Source organism: Mastigoproctus giganteus, chromosome 8, assembly GCF_048544385.1.
Source record: "Mastigoproctus giganteus isolate SK-2022 chromosome 8, ASM4854438v1, whole genome shotgun sequence".
NCBI lineage: Eukaryota > Metazoa > Arthropoda > Arachnida > Uropygi > Thelyphonidae > Mastigoproctus > Mastigoproctus giganteus.
Genome location: NC_143582.1, coordinates 182,059,200 through 182,074,438, shown reverse-complemented (window position 1 = coordinate 182,074,438; position 15,239 = coordinate 182,059,200). Strand labels below are relative to the sequence as shown.

At 37.9% G+C, this 15,239-nt stretch overlaps 1 protein-coding gene across 1 annotated transcript in view; it reads right to left on the bottom strand.

Annotated features, from left to right (window-relative positions):
- Window positions 1-7,100, bottom strand: part of LOC150082049 (zinc finger BED domain-containing protein 5-like) — a 53,356-nt gene extending 46,256 nt beyond the window's left edge. The window contains exon 1 of the mRNA XM_090380411.1: window positions 6,350-7,100. Coding sequence (XP_090236537.1) covers window positions 6,350-7,100 — 751 coding nt within the window. The remainder of the gene's footprint in view (window positions 1-6,349) is intronic.
- Between the last annotated feature and the right edge of the window lie 8,139 nt (window positions 7,101-15,239).

The window sequence follows — 15,239 nt, the reverse complement described above, 5'->3', positions numbered from 1 at the left end:
CCGACCATTTCTGGGGTTCGAAACGCTAATAAACGTCCATGGCGTTTGTCGTCTTCCAGATGCTGATGACCATCCTGAAATCTTATAAACTAATAAAAAACAGGCGAATGAGTAAAAAATCGTTACCATACACTTGTTTTACTAAGTTATAGATATCACCGGCACTTCTTTCCCACCCAACTTTACGCAAAATTTATTGTTTGTTCTTTGTGCCATTAGCATAATGACAACGCCGTAAACAACAACATCTCTTATACGACTGCGTGTGAACGACTTATAAAATGCAAATGACCTTGTAGAGGGAAGTCAAGTAGGTTGGCTGCCATGATATGCGGCATCATGGTTCGATGTGCTTTCGTACGCGTGGAATAGACTAATTCCTGGAACTTAATTGCAACTTTTGTATTATAAAGCAAGCAACAACCGTTGATGGCAACAATTTTAAAAAAAGTTTTTATTTTATCATTATATCATCAACAGGCTATTGAAATATTTCTCCCGGCGTCAATTTTTTTTCTTTTTCCTTAGCCTCATTCCTGTCCACGGGCTAAGTCAAAGATAAAAAGAGTCATTGTTTGACTACTGCAGAAAGCATTAAATGTTGCACTGTTCAAACCATCATGTTTACTCGTAATCAAAAAAAAAAAAAAAAAAAATTCGTATTACACGTTGGAAGAGAAAGTGGAACAGCACGTTAACACCATTAGAAAAAGGACGGCACTATCAAGTATGGAAATCTGATTACATCCAAGAAGTTTTCAGAAGATTGATAGATGCATGAATTTTTGCACTCATGTACTCATTATGTCATGACTATTAGGACCCAAATTTGCTGTTGTCTCTGGCAATGATTGCCGTCCGTCCGCCTGGGCCAGTCCACCCCTCGAAAAACTTTAAATAAGTGATGTTCATGCAAGACGGTCCTCCTCCAAATTTCTCACTAACCGTCCATGCGAGTGGCTGCATAATCGCTCTTTCGGAAAGGGGTTAGAAGGGCATGGACCAATTAAATGGTCTGCTGAATCTAGATCTAATACCCTGCTATGACTTAAAAAAGGTTTACAAAACCTAGACTCTTAATGAAGTGGGGAGGGGGGATCTTACTGTTTTAGGTATCTTAATGATGGGAATAATCGAATGATTAGTTATCGAGAGATTTCAATAATCGAAATAACCATTCGATTATTATATCATTCGAATGACATAATCGAATGGTTTTTCACAATCGAATGACTCATTCGAATAATATCAGTATAACCGAATGATATGCTGCAATCGAAATAATCGATTATGATCTCTCGATTAAGCCCATCGCTAGCTTTAGGCAATAATAGTGCAGTTCGTGTAGAATTCTGTGTACTGTATACCTTCGAATTGCACATGCGCCCGACTAATCAGGAGAATGCGTTGAAATCTGATTTGGTATGGACTTAATGGCATTAAACAGTGAGAGAATTCTGGAATTTCTACTCGGCCTGCTAGATTTTTACCCGTATATTATTGACCCAAAGAATACTGGAAATGAGGCTCAAGACGAAACACTATACTACAAGCCCCACAAAGTCTAAGCGCTATCGATGTCCAGAACAAATCGAAAGATGCTAACCATTGAAAAGGAGATTCGCTCATGCGTTGAACATTACAGTAATCCTTCGCCAACAGAGGATTTGGGATAACGCGGTTTTGTATTTGTATATCAGAATTTTTCAATCCACACTTTGTTTAACTCATGCGTGATCAGTCCAGTCACTCTTCAGACAAAAGAACAAGAAATTTATTGCTCTCGCCTCCGTAGATCATAGAAGGGAGAAGGTCTAGTAGGTATTGCAGACATCCTGAATTTGTTTACAGTTTACCCAGTCATTGTCAAATGAGTCAATGAGAGTTCAGAGGGTGTTGTGCGGAACGTGTCCTCCTTTTTGTAGATTTTCGTGTTTTTAACTAATATTTATTTTTTCCGGAAGTATTTTGAATTTATTTTCATAATGTTTGAAGATAATCGTGTTTGTTGCAAATTATTATCCTTTATTATAGCGTCTGCGTGATCAAATAAGTGCTGAAAGTGTATGTGCAAAAAACAACAAGGAAAGTAAAGACATTGGAACAGAAGATAAAAGTACTTGATAGACTTCGTTTTTATGTTGCATAAATTGAATATGAAGTTTACTGTGTTTTATTTTTCATATATTTTATTAGCATATTTACTGTTTTTTCTATGGAACCTTCGACTTGCCAACCGCGGTTGGAGAGGTATTCCTGTAGTATTGTATTTTCCGATGGGCTATAGTAAAGATGAATAAGCAAAAAGACAGGATCTGGTTCAGAAAAGGAGCTATCTATTTCTCATTTTTCAGCCACTCATATTTCAACATCTTTCCATTTTTTACTTCTGGAGACTTCCTTTTCGGACATACCAAATATGGATATTTAGTTCCACATATTACTACTGCTGAATTAGTTTTATTCATGCAGGCAATAATGTTTGGTCACAGCCATTTTTTTCTTTTCTTTTTATTATTATATTGTTATTATGGCAAGTATAATTCTGTCTTAGAGTTCTCAATATTATTCACTTCCTCTCAATTAGGCCCTTGTCTACTGTTTTATGTCAGTCGTACTACTGTGCCATTAACCTTTATAAACATTGTTTGTCTCAAAACACACACACACCTTAATAAGCCAAAAAAAAAAAAGAAACCCATAATGCCCAATTCTGAGAAGTGCGATGCTTATTATGTCACCTGCTTTATACGTGTACTATTATTGTGTAATGAAATGATCGGGCATCGTTAGGTAGCTATTATTTATGACACGGTGCTTAACGTAAGTTGGCACAAATTTTCTTGACCTTAAAACAAGGTTAAGTTGATTTTGAAGTGGTATTGGAAATCTGAGAACGTATGAAAAGAGCAGTGCTAACAGTCACGAAAATTCTTGATAAGGTTGAACCTGATTATATCATGCAATACAAAATATACACAATTAACATCTTGGACAATGGCATATTAACCTGTAGTGCAGTCCCAACAGGGCCCAGAGCAGGGTGGGGGAAGGGGTGGCCAAAAGGAAAAGAGAAAAATGACCTTGACGGTAAAGAAACTTTGCACCAGATCCTAGCTCGTGATGATACGCCACCGGTTCTGGAAGACCTTGCACACCAGTAAGTGAGAAAAATACTACTGTTCTGATAAAAACGTTCCCAAGATCATCCTAAAAATATGTAAGATAAGATGGAATGCCCATCATTCATCTGAGTCGAAAATGTACGTACGTATTCTTGATCTATCTGTTATACGAGTATGAAGCCTACGAGTCCAGTAATACCGTGAATTGACATTACTAGAAGATTCACTGCTTGTCCATACCGATATACGCATAGTTATCCTACAATCCCCAATCCCAATGGGGCGGAATTAGAATGACGTTGCTTCCAAATTACACCTTTCAGATTATAAATTATCTTAATCTGGATGGTAACCTCTGAAAGCTGGATAAACACTACCGTTTCCATGGCGTTATCTTATTGAAAATCTGATGCCTGGACTACTTATTTGTTCGATGAATCGAAAGTTTTGAACATTAAACCAATATTGTTAAATATGTCCCCTCTATTCCAATTGGTGTAGATACCTCCCGTCTTGAGCTAAAGGCTTCTGTGATTTTACGTATGGCCTTTACACTTTTTATTATATCACAGAAGAGAAGTATTCGATCTCTATCGTAAAGTGTCAATAGTCACTGATTATTGCTTCTTGACAGTGTACACAAGTACATGTCACCTGCGCTTTACCCTTAAGGATCTTTGCTGCACAGGTATTGACTATCATACCGCCCTGATATTAATTAGCTTTCCACAGTAGAGCATTAATAGTTGTTGTTGTTGTTGTTTTGGTTTTTTTAGGAGCATTAGCAACTAAGGCCATATTGCTCTGGAATATGCGGTGGTCATTCCCTGACCTTTCCGCATCCTCCATATTTGGTGGTGACGGGCTCGAACCCCGGTCTAATCAAGAAGCGTGTGGTACGCACTGCTGCTCCTTCCCACCTGGCTACGGAGACGCCAGAGCATTAATAGTAACACCGAAGCTATGAAGGTCTATCCACACCTAAGTTTATTTCCATACATTAATAAATGACATGCCATTCCATTGAAATTTGACAAAAGTCAAATTTAAACCGAATTTCACAAAATATCCAGAAATCTCCTAATGACAAGACGTCACCTCCTTTAAAAAAAAAAATAATAAAAATAAATAAATATATATACATATATATATATATATATTTTTTTTTTTAAGTGTTAAAATGATCGGCTCTCTAAAGAACTAGTTCTGGTTGAAGGATGATGATTTTAGCTTTATCACATACTAATGTTTGTACTCTTATTACTGTAACTCAACATACACATTTAGCTTCCACTGGCTTCTGTTCTGTATAAAAAAATAGTTAAAAAAAAACAATGTGCTATTTTCAAACGACCTTCTAACCGCAGCAAAGACATTAATCAAATCTCTGCTGTGAAAATTGCCAAAGGTAAAAAAATAAAGGCGCCCATTGTCTATTACTTGACTTCGTATATGCGTACTTTCAAAGAACTGCTTTGCTGTATCATAAAACAGTTGCGTGACATCATCAGCATGAAATATAATCGTCTGATCTTTTGTGTATGTATATGGAAAAATGAAAAACACTTCTCTTGAACGGAAACATGTTGCTACAGCTAGATGCTTCTCTTACCTGAAATTATATTTAATTTTAATAATAAATTACTTCAGAGAATATTTCATGTTTCAGTCAGACCTCCAGCACGTCACTAGATTACAGTCGGTATTATAAAACTCCCGTTGTTAAAAAACAAAAACACTTTTAGTAATTAAAGAAAATGCCATTGTAATAATAACAATAACTAGGGAGCTTCAACCTCTGCTCGCCAACCCCGGCGCACGCTTTTCTACATAAAATGTAGAGGTATGATGGAGTAAGTCAAATCTTTTATACATAAAAGACACCTGTCGAAACGCACTGATCGATATCTAATCAGGAAATGACCTATGTAATTATTTACCTGTGCATTTGTAGTGATGTGCATGTGTAGTGATTTTCCCCCCACTTGTACCACGTGACCCGCATTTCTCTACCTACCCCACCACGCAGCATTCTCAAGGTCGAATAAATATCGCTATGTAATTATTTACCTGCGTTTACTTAGGTCATTTAGGAAAAGGCCTTTTGCTTTGGGTTCCATAATGCATGAGGAATATTGTTGAATCCGAAAGAGCAGGACTAAAATATTTACAAACTATACAAATATTTAAAATATTTACAAAATACTAAGCTATTTACAAATATACAAACTATATCAGGACGATGGGTCCCTTCATCAGCTGATATTAATATACAAAAAGCGTTACAATGGAACATCAAATGATGCCCGGCGTGGTCATGTATTAGACAGTGAAGCACGAGGTTAGTGAACGTTATGGAGGCAGTTTTCTTGCAATGCGACGAAAGTTGGCATGCGTACCATGTACGTGCTCTATATTGTCAACAACAAGTGTGATTCTGTCAAGTAACCCATTTGTGTTCCTTCTATTTAACATTTTTTGTATATTAATGTCAGCTGATGAAGGGACCCATCATCCCAATATAATAGAGGTATGATTATAAATAGTTTAGTTTTTGTAAATACTGTATTGTATAGTTTTGTTGTTATTTGTTTAATAATAACAACATTATACTAATATAATGCACTGATCGAAATCTAATCAGGAAATGACCTATGCAATTATTTACCTCCGCATTTGTAGTGACGTAATTACCCTGCCCTCTTCTCCCATTAGAGAGTTAGCTCGAATACGTGACGTAATTTCTCCTCCCTCTTCTCCCACTGGCTCAAATAAATATCACTACCAGAAAAACTTTTTAATATATAGAGCAGTGTTTTCCAACCTTTTTCGAGTTGCGACCCCCTTTTATAATAGCCAAGTAACCTGCGACCCCCGCCATATTTGCATAAAAAGGCATTTTTAATATGGTAAAGAACCCACATTAAAAATAGATTTTTCAGAATATAATTCTAATCTAATATTTAATGCGATGGTTGTAGAGTACTTGCATCTGGGCAACCAGCTTTAAAATTCGTGGCTGAATGTTTGTTAAGGCCAATCTCATGTCATCCTCAACGTTCAGTCTGTTTCTTGCCTTTGTTTTGATATGAAGAAGTGGTGAAAATCCACTCTCGCAGAGTTATGTAGAGGCAAATAGAAGTAAAACTCGAAAGGGAAGCATGGTGACAGTTGGATACATGCACACCAGAAAGGAATCAGCAATTTTTCATAAAACAAATTACGTGCCGAGGAATCGTTCCGCAGATCTAAGAATTCATCCTGTACTTCATCGGGAATGCTGGCTACATTCAGGGAAGCAGAGAATGGGTTTCGTACCAATGCAGCTTCTTCTGTAAGCTCAGGAAAGTACCGCTGAAATTCTTTTTCAAGGGATTCAAGGTGTCCAGTAATCTCCTCCTTCAGATTCTCATCCAGCTCACCTTCAGATTCCTCTACCACACTGCAGAGATTTTCAAACATGGCAATGTTTCCAAGATTTACTATATGAACCAGTTTTGCAGCTTGGATACAAATGCCTGAAGATTGTCTTGAAATTGGATAATGTGTTTCCTTTCCCTGAAGTTTCAGGTTCAGCTTATTTAGCTGGTATAAAATGTCTACTAAGTAAGCAACTCTTTTCTTACAAGCTTCACCATTAAAGTAAGCAACAAGGTCATATTTCCCTTGCACTTCCAGGAACAACTTGATTTCATCTTTCAACTCAAAGACACGATTGACAACACTTCCTTTCGACAACCGGCGTACAACAGTGTAGAAAAGAAGAACCTCATGATCAGAATTCATGTTTTTACAGAATTCTTTAAACAGACGGGTGTTGAGGGCTCCAGATTTGATGAAATTCACAATTTTGATCAGAGACTCAAGTACCTCTTGCAGAAGAGCTGGAAGAGCCTTATTGGCGCTTGCCAGTAAGTGGCTGGTTTCTATCATGGCGCCAACTAAGTTCGCGCCAGTTTGCATTAGACGGCCCATCGCGGACATTATTAAATTACAACATTGCAAACATGGCGGAGTCAGCAAAACGGGGTGATCTTCAACTGCGTTAAGAGAGCAACTCACCTTTATTCGACGGTCCGTATTCGACAGTCTGTTATTCACACATCGAGACACCGATTAAAAATGAATTTTGATATTGAATTTTGCATCATAGTGAATATTTTTTTCAGTTTACTATTTGTAACATAGAATTTTATTCTAATGATAATACTGCATTTGTATATTTTATTTTTAGGGAGTGAATCAAGGTCCGCCGGGCCTTGATTCACTCCCTAAAAATTCACACGCATTTGGGTTTATTTATTTACAAACTTCTCACCTACAGGGCACGGGGACCCTAGATAATGATGAGAACGCTGAGAGTTACAGAGAATCAATACAAAATAGTCACTAGCTGACCATGGTTTGAGCTCACTTTACTGCTACGATGTCTTCTGGGGCTATGTCTTCGTGTAGAAACATTAAAATAATAATAAGACCATTACTAAATAATCTGCTGTAAATTTATATGTATAGAGTAGAGTAGGTCTATAGAAAGGCTCAGGTGACAATAGATTCAATGAATCTCTCTCCCCCTCCTCCCCACCAGATCGACTACTGGTGCATGTCAGTCGTTGAGAGCTCTGTTCTATATTTAACTGGAGGGGGGAAAATGAGTTCGTGGAAAGAGACAATTGCTTAGCTAAGCGTTATACAAACTCGGAATTTTCCGGAGGTTGAGATGTTTAGATCTGGACAGTGCAACTTGGAGCCACGAAGAAGCTTCCTATAAACCACTTTTGTTCTATACGTCAGTTTGAAATCGGAAAAAAAAAAAAAAAGAAGTTTCCTAAAAACAACTTTGTCAGCACTAAGAAAAAAATTCCGGAAGGTAGTTTCTAAACCACGGAAGCTTTGAAGAAAGCTAGATGGATGAGAAATCTATAAAAAAAAATAGTTATGCCTCAGTCAATTCCTTAGATACCTTGTGCGAAGTATGCTTTCAGCAGCATGCAAAGCAACCAGTGATCCAATTTAAGTAGCGTGTTAGTCCCTCATCTACAGTAGACGAAGAAACAAGCCGAGAATAATAGGAAACGTGCCAGGTGCAAAGCGTGGCAATATACGCCTATCAGAATATTCCGGAAGTAATCATGAGTGGGACAAGTGGCTTCCTCCTCTAGTCCCTTGCGTCGGCTCTGTCAGTTATCTCATGAGTTACCAACAAAAAAGCGGGATTATCGAAAACCTTCTCAAAGCCAAGCTAGCGCGACTGCTAAATACGGTGCTGTTTTTTGTATTCTAACTCATCGCTTCTCGGCTTTTGGCTAAGATCAAAGTGTTTTCTGAACTCCTCTGACACCGTTTGATTATCCCGAAGTATAAACAAAATTTATTTATTCAATGTTAAGAAATAGTAATAATTCAGTATATATATATATATATATATATATATATATATATATATATATATAAAGAAAAATGAATAAAAGAAAGAAACGAGCAAGACTTATTTGTGACCAAGGCCATTTCGTTTCTGTGCATCCGCCATATTGCCCATTCATTCCCCGCAATCAGCACACAGCAACAAACAGTGCTTCAGCTACAATAGTACAGCATATGGATAGTCATATAATGTGTATTTAAAAAAATAATAATTTCTAGATTTCCATTGGTCCAATTTTAATACAATTTGGGAAGGCTCGACAAATCGTTCGAAAAGAGCCAAATATAAAATTACATCCATTGAGAGTCGTATTATTACGTGCGGACGGGCAAGAAACAAAAAAATGATACACCACAGATTTCGACAATTGTGAGAGTTAACGTATATCCTCTCTGCCATGATTGAAGATTTTTCTTTTCCATGCTTCACACTGATAACCTCAAATTTTAATGTCAAATTCATTTTGTTTCCATGAGTATGTTTCCAATTCGATTAAAACTTTAAAAGAAAAAAAGAAGTAGAATGTATGTTTTCTTAGAAAACATATATTCTACCTTGATCATGTGGTTTCAAGAATCGTTCAAAATTATATAGCGGAAAATTGTAAGCACTCAAGAAGTAACGATTCAGCAACCAATGGGACACGTGATATGCATGCTATATTTAGATCATTTGCAAACTATTGTTTAATTAATGGACCTCTTCGAGTGACCTCCTGTTGTATTCTTACACGTGACACTGTTTAAAAATAAGACTACCGGAAGTGCCAAGGGCGGTTCACAACTTTCCCGAAGGTCTGGATGGGGTTACTCCAGGCGACTTGAAGTGCAGTCTAAATATATGCACAGAAATGACTACCCCGTACATTCACCGCGGCCAGTCACAAGTAAACATGGGCATGGCTTCTGGATGTGTGTCTGTGTTACGAAACATGCGACACGTGACTGGAATACGGAAAACGTCCTTTTAAATATAAGAAATTAGAATGCAGAATCACACACGTGAAAGAGCATTATTTAAATTAGAAGTTTGACTTTTTTTGTAAGTTTATCAGCATCTTACGCCGAGTTTATTTTTTAAAAATTTAAACATTCCAGTCTTTTCAGGCTGATAATTACTTATAATTGCTAGCCGGAGGTATCTCAACTTCACGACACATTCAGGCCAATTTCCATCAGGAAATTGGCTTGTTCAGAAGCATTAGGCAACCAGATCACAAGCATTAAGCAAGGCTTTATAAAACGACTACCATATCAAACACAACTCAATTCATGACGCTGATGGCTACATCGTGCGAAAAAGCACCAGCAGCAGAAGCGCTATGATATGGCATATAGAGCACATGGTTAAAAAAATAATAACAATAAACAAATATATAAATACCCTCAACAAAAAAAAAAAAAAAAAATTCCCAGATCGTAGAGACTAAAAATTGGCATGTGACCTTGTAAGATCGCAAGCTAATTTCAGATTTCCAAACGATTCCATTTATCCTGAATTGGTGTGCAAAACTTACGGACCAACACTATTTCTAAAAGTTACAACCACAAAATCTTTACTTAGGTACTCTTTATTGATGAGAGTAGATTCAGTCTCAGCAGCGATTCTCGACGTCAGCTAATCTGGCGAGAGGTTGGCACACGGTATCACCCCGCAAATATCACTGAAAGGGATCGATATGGAGGTCGAGGTGTTCTTGTCTGGGGAGGCGTTATCTTGGATGGACGTGCATAACTCCAGATACTGGAAGGCGGTACTGTAACCGGTGCACGCTACTGTACAGAGGTAATCCTTCCCCATGTGCGTCTGTTCTGAGGTGCCATTGGCCCCGAGTTCGTGTTTATGGATGATAACGCCACACCCTCATCGCACTGCAGCTGTTGATATGCTTTTGGAAAGTGAGGGCATTGTTCGTATGGATTGGCCTGCCCGTTCCTCCCGACCGGTCTAAATCCCATTGAACACATATGGGACGCTCTGGGGCGACGCCTAGTGGCACGTCCACACCCACCAGAAAATGTTCACTAGCTGAAGATGGCGCTGATAGAGGAATGGACGATGTTACCACAAGAACTTATCAACAACATTGTTCTAAGTATGGACAGGCGTTGCATAGCCTGCATCGACATTAGGGGTGGCCATATCTCCTACTGAGGACCACCTCTTCCCTTTGTTCCATCTTTGGCAGTGATGCATCTGTATCATGGCAGCAAGTGCTATGTTGCCATTTTTGAATAAAGTCCCTCTGAACCGTTTTGTTTCGGTTGTTGTTTCGGTGTTGTTTCCTTCATCATTTCTGTACCTCACGAGGTTCCTTTGGTATGCTTTTCCCATATCCAGGCCACTCTATGAGAAGCTACAGGTAAAAACCTGACTGGTCCTTAAATTTTGCACACCAGTGTATTAATCAGTACTTAAAAGGGTACTGAAAAACATGAAGAGTCATGGCTTGACTGTCGGAGGGATCGGGAATAAATTTTCTGAAAAATTGATTTTATTTTTCATTCTTTCTTAATTTAAATAAAACAGAAACAACTATAGTGTCGGTTTTCATATTATCTTCTTTCAATTCCTTAATGATAATTTAAAGACCAAGATAAGATTCAATACAGTGTATTAGATATTGACTAATGACAAAAGCTGGCAAAGTCCACATGCATCACAGCCACAGGCTTAACATCCAACAATTAATCACGCAATTCATGTACATGATTGGCAGTACACGTCCTCATGTTACACTCTTAACTGTCAGTTTGACTGAGGCAGGTTGACAAAAATAACCGAAAGCTTTTTTGTATGTATCTAATCTAACATATGTATGTATTTTCCTATTATAAAACTTGAATAATTTATTCTGTATCCGTTTCACTCTGTGCAACAGTAATTCGATATTAATAATGAATCCAGAGGGCACAGGCCTCTTTAATCATAGTGTATTAGATATATACCACCTAACCAAAATGTAAAGCACTCAACCTAATTTACAACCTAACCTAATTCATTTACAAGGTACAAAGAAAATATATTGAAATCAGAGAATCACTTTGTATGGCCATGTCAACCTCGTTGCGTTAAAGACAGTTCCTGAAGTCAACAGACAAAACTATGTCAAAACACATCAAAATATTGTTGGTACGCAAGAAGCTGGGGTTAGCAAGGACTATGAAAATCACAAAAAACTGTCTATGACCACAATATCTAGAATTTATAAATGGTCAAAATACGGGGCATCTGGAAGGATTGACTGTGGCACAAAGACGATACTAGGGAGTAGAGCAGCAGAACTTCAATATCTATTTCACTACGAAGCCAATCTAATGTCGAAAATTACTGAATACTTCAAATCCAGGAAAAGATCAACCCATACTGCTCGAACATGTATATGGAAATATTAAATCTGAGGTTTTTGTTGTTGTTGGGTTTTAGGAGCATTAGCGACTAAGGCCATATTGCTCCGTATACGCTATCTGTAAATTGCGTGTGTTCTATGGCCAATTTTCTGTTTGCTGGACGAAAAACCTGAGTTTCGGGTTGGAAAAAATCCTGCTACCCTCGCCTGAGACCGACTAACTCAGCCACTTTGTGAAAAAGGCCCATAAAAATTCCTCACGTCATCGACGGGACTCGAACTCAGATCTTTGCCACCCGATGTAAATCTCAGGTTCGGCAGTCGTCATGCTATTCGCAAACTAATCGTTTCAGCAAATTATCGGAAATTCATCCATCGGATGAATCTCCATTCACTCTTTTGTTTGTTATTTGGAGCATTAGCAACTAATGCCATGTTACTCCGGGGATATGCGGTGGTCAATCCCTGACCTTTCCTCATCCTCCGTATTTGGTGGTCACGGGCTCGAACCCTGGTCTAATCAAGAAGAGTGTGTTACGCACTGCCACTCCTGTCCACCTGGCTACGGAGGCGCTCACTCTTTTGTACAGATGGCAGGATTAGAGTGGAGATAACTGCACGCGGCAGTCAATCCATCATGTGTCGTGATGTCAATCCACCTGAAATACTTGCCTTTCTTTTATTTCTCAAGATAATATGAAAAAACAAACACAAATATAAAAAACTTACGAAATTATGAAGTTTGACGTTCGCAATCAAACAGTATATGATCGTTCCCCTTTTCTTCATTGAAAAGGCCTAACGCAGAGGTTCTCAAACTGTGCGTTGCGACGCCCTGGGAAGGCGCCATAATTTACCAAGGGCGTCGAGGACGATGTAATAGTTTATGTAAGGTTTCCATGGAAAATATTAAAAATGTATTAAGAATGATTTTTTTTTTACTGTTAGATATCTACTACTATTTAATCTATATTATTAATGTAAATAATTATAGAACATATTTGGGGTATTTTTGCTGAAGAGAACGCATCAACACGTATTAATAATTATTGTATTAACAAACTAAAAATAAGAAATTGCACAATTATAGATGTTTTACTTCAAGGGAAGTGCCGGGAAAAATTTACAGGTAAAGGGAGGCGTGGGTTCAGAAAGTTCTCTCGGTTCAAATATCAGGAGAAAAAAAATAAAATAAAATAATGAAGTAAAAGAGACACCAAAAGACAAGTCTAATTTAAAAATCAACGTCTAGCCCTATGTAGGATATGGACTTTTCGAATAAAACCGTTTTGGAGGAATGGCAAGCCACGCACGATATAAGGTAAATTTTAAACAGGTTGCTTGGTAAGCAGGTGAGGAAGTAACAGTATCCGCAAAAGTGCAACGATGCTCCATTGCCTGCCACCAAAATTATCAATAATTGGAAATTAAGTATGGCCGTCTCACGTTTACGGAGTCATGATGTAGTCTCATCTGTAAAGTGTCGGAAATTAATAATTTTATATAGTTATGTTGTTCTATTGCACTGGTTTTATCAAAAATGAATATATGATTCAAGGTAAGGGCATGGAATGCCAATTTTAAACATATGAGGCCTTATTGCATTGACTTTCACTCAAACATTATTATGTACAACTTTTGGCATTTCTCATATTGTGTGATTGTTTTCCCAACTGGACTGTCATGTTTGAAATACCAGGGTACCTGCCCACCCACCGATGAAGGGCCAACAAGCCTTGAAACGGTGCCGTCTGGGTGGTAGCCCACTGAGAATAAGTAACAATAGTCTTCTCTTTTAGTCAAGCGCTACTTATTCGAGGTAGTGCAATACATGGCAACTCTTAGTATAAAACAGTTTTTAAACTTTACGCGGATGACATATTTTCATTTTAAGTATTTCGACAAGATAACTTGTGCAGCATGCTGTGCAATCATTATATCAGTCTCAATCAACTGATGGAGTAACAGATTATATCACAAAACAAATGTTGGATGCTGCAAATACCTCCATTCCACAATCATTACGGTTCCTCGAAGGCGGATCAATCAAGGAATTAGGTGGAATAAGGAATGTATGCAAGTTAAAAAGGAAAATACAAAACATGGAACCAGTTTCTCGAATATCCTACTCCGCGAATCTTATAACCTACGATTCTCGGAAAATCATTAGAAAAGTAAATAAGGATTTCTGTATTAGATTTTCCTCATCAATTAACAAGAATATAGATGTCAGAATAATTTGGATGAAGATCAGGTTACTTAACGCTTCCGATCATAGCAGGTTTCCAATCTTAAACTGGGATATAGCTGGTCTCGACAATTTTTTACTCAGTGCTACGACATTTAAATGCCCTCATGGATAGTAGAGTTGGTAGAATCGCCGTTCTCCCCACACCGAGTGGACCTCAGTTCGAGTCCCGTCCATGATACGAAAACTTTTTATGGGCCTTTTTCACAACGTCGCTCAATTTTAAGAAAGGGTGATGTATCTTGGCTTCAACCTATTTATCACAACACACTCAGAATTGCCTTAGAGCTTGCCAGCACATCTTACTTGGCTATATCTTTCTAAACCTGACTGAATATACAGAACTAGGCCTCATGTCAATAAATCTTAATTTTAAACTAGTAACTTCAGATTGACAATGTTTATCAAGATATGGACCCATCCGACTCCCCCCCCCCCCCTGTGGACCGTAAATTTCGCCAGTATGACAGTTATTTTAACCCGTAGGGAAGAAATTCCTTGGAAAGCCTAAATATTAGACAACTTCAAATTGAGACAGAATGCCTACACTCCAAATTATGCTCATTATAATCAGATGTACATTGAGGGCTCGAAGTCGGACATAGCAGTAGGTTGTGCTGCAAACTTATCACTTGTTTTGGACTCTTTATCAACAGAATTTAGCAATTTATCCGCAGAACTAGTTGAAATTTAGCTAGTACTTTAACAACTAGGTCTTCAAACCAACACACAATATATCATCTCTTCTGACTATGAGTTCAATGCAGAATGAAACGTGTCCTTACCAGCCCGTTGCTGAAACAGATCAGATCCAAACTGATGTGGCTGCAAATAGATTGATTTTCTATTGAATACCAGGACATTTCTGAATACTGGGATGGAATTCGCAGAGCAGGCAGCAAAACACCAATAAACTCAAAAGTAATTGACATGAATGTCCTTGCTGAAGACTACAAAACCATCATACGAAGAGCTGTCTACTTCCAGTGGCAATATACGGCAAGAACAATAAACTTATGGAAATTAAAGAAGCAACCATTTCTGGGCTTCCACCGCCAGAAAAGTAAGACAAGAAGTAGTGCCCTTGGCAGA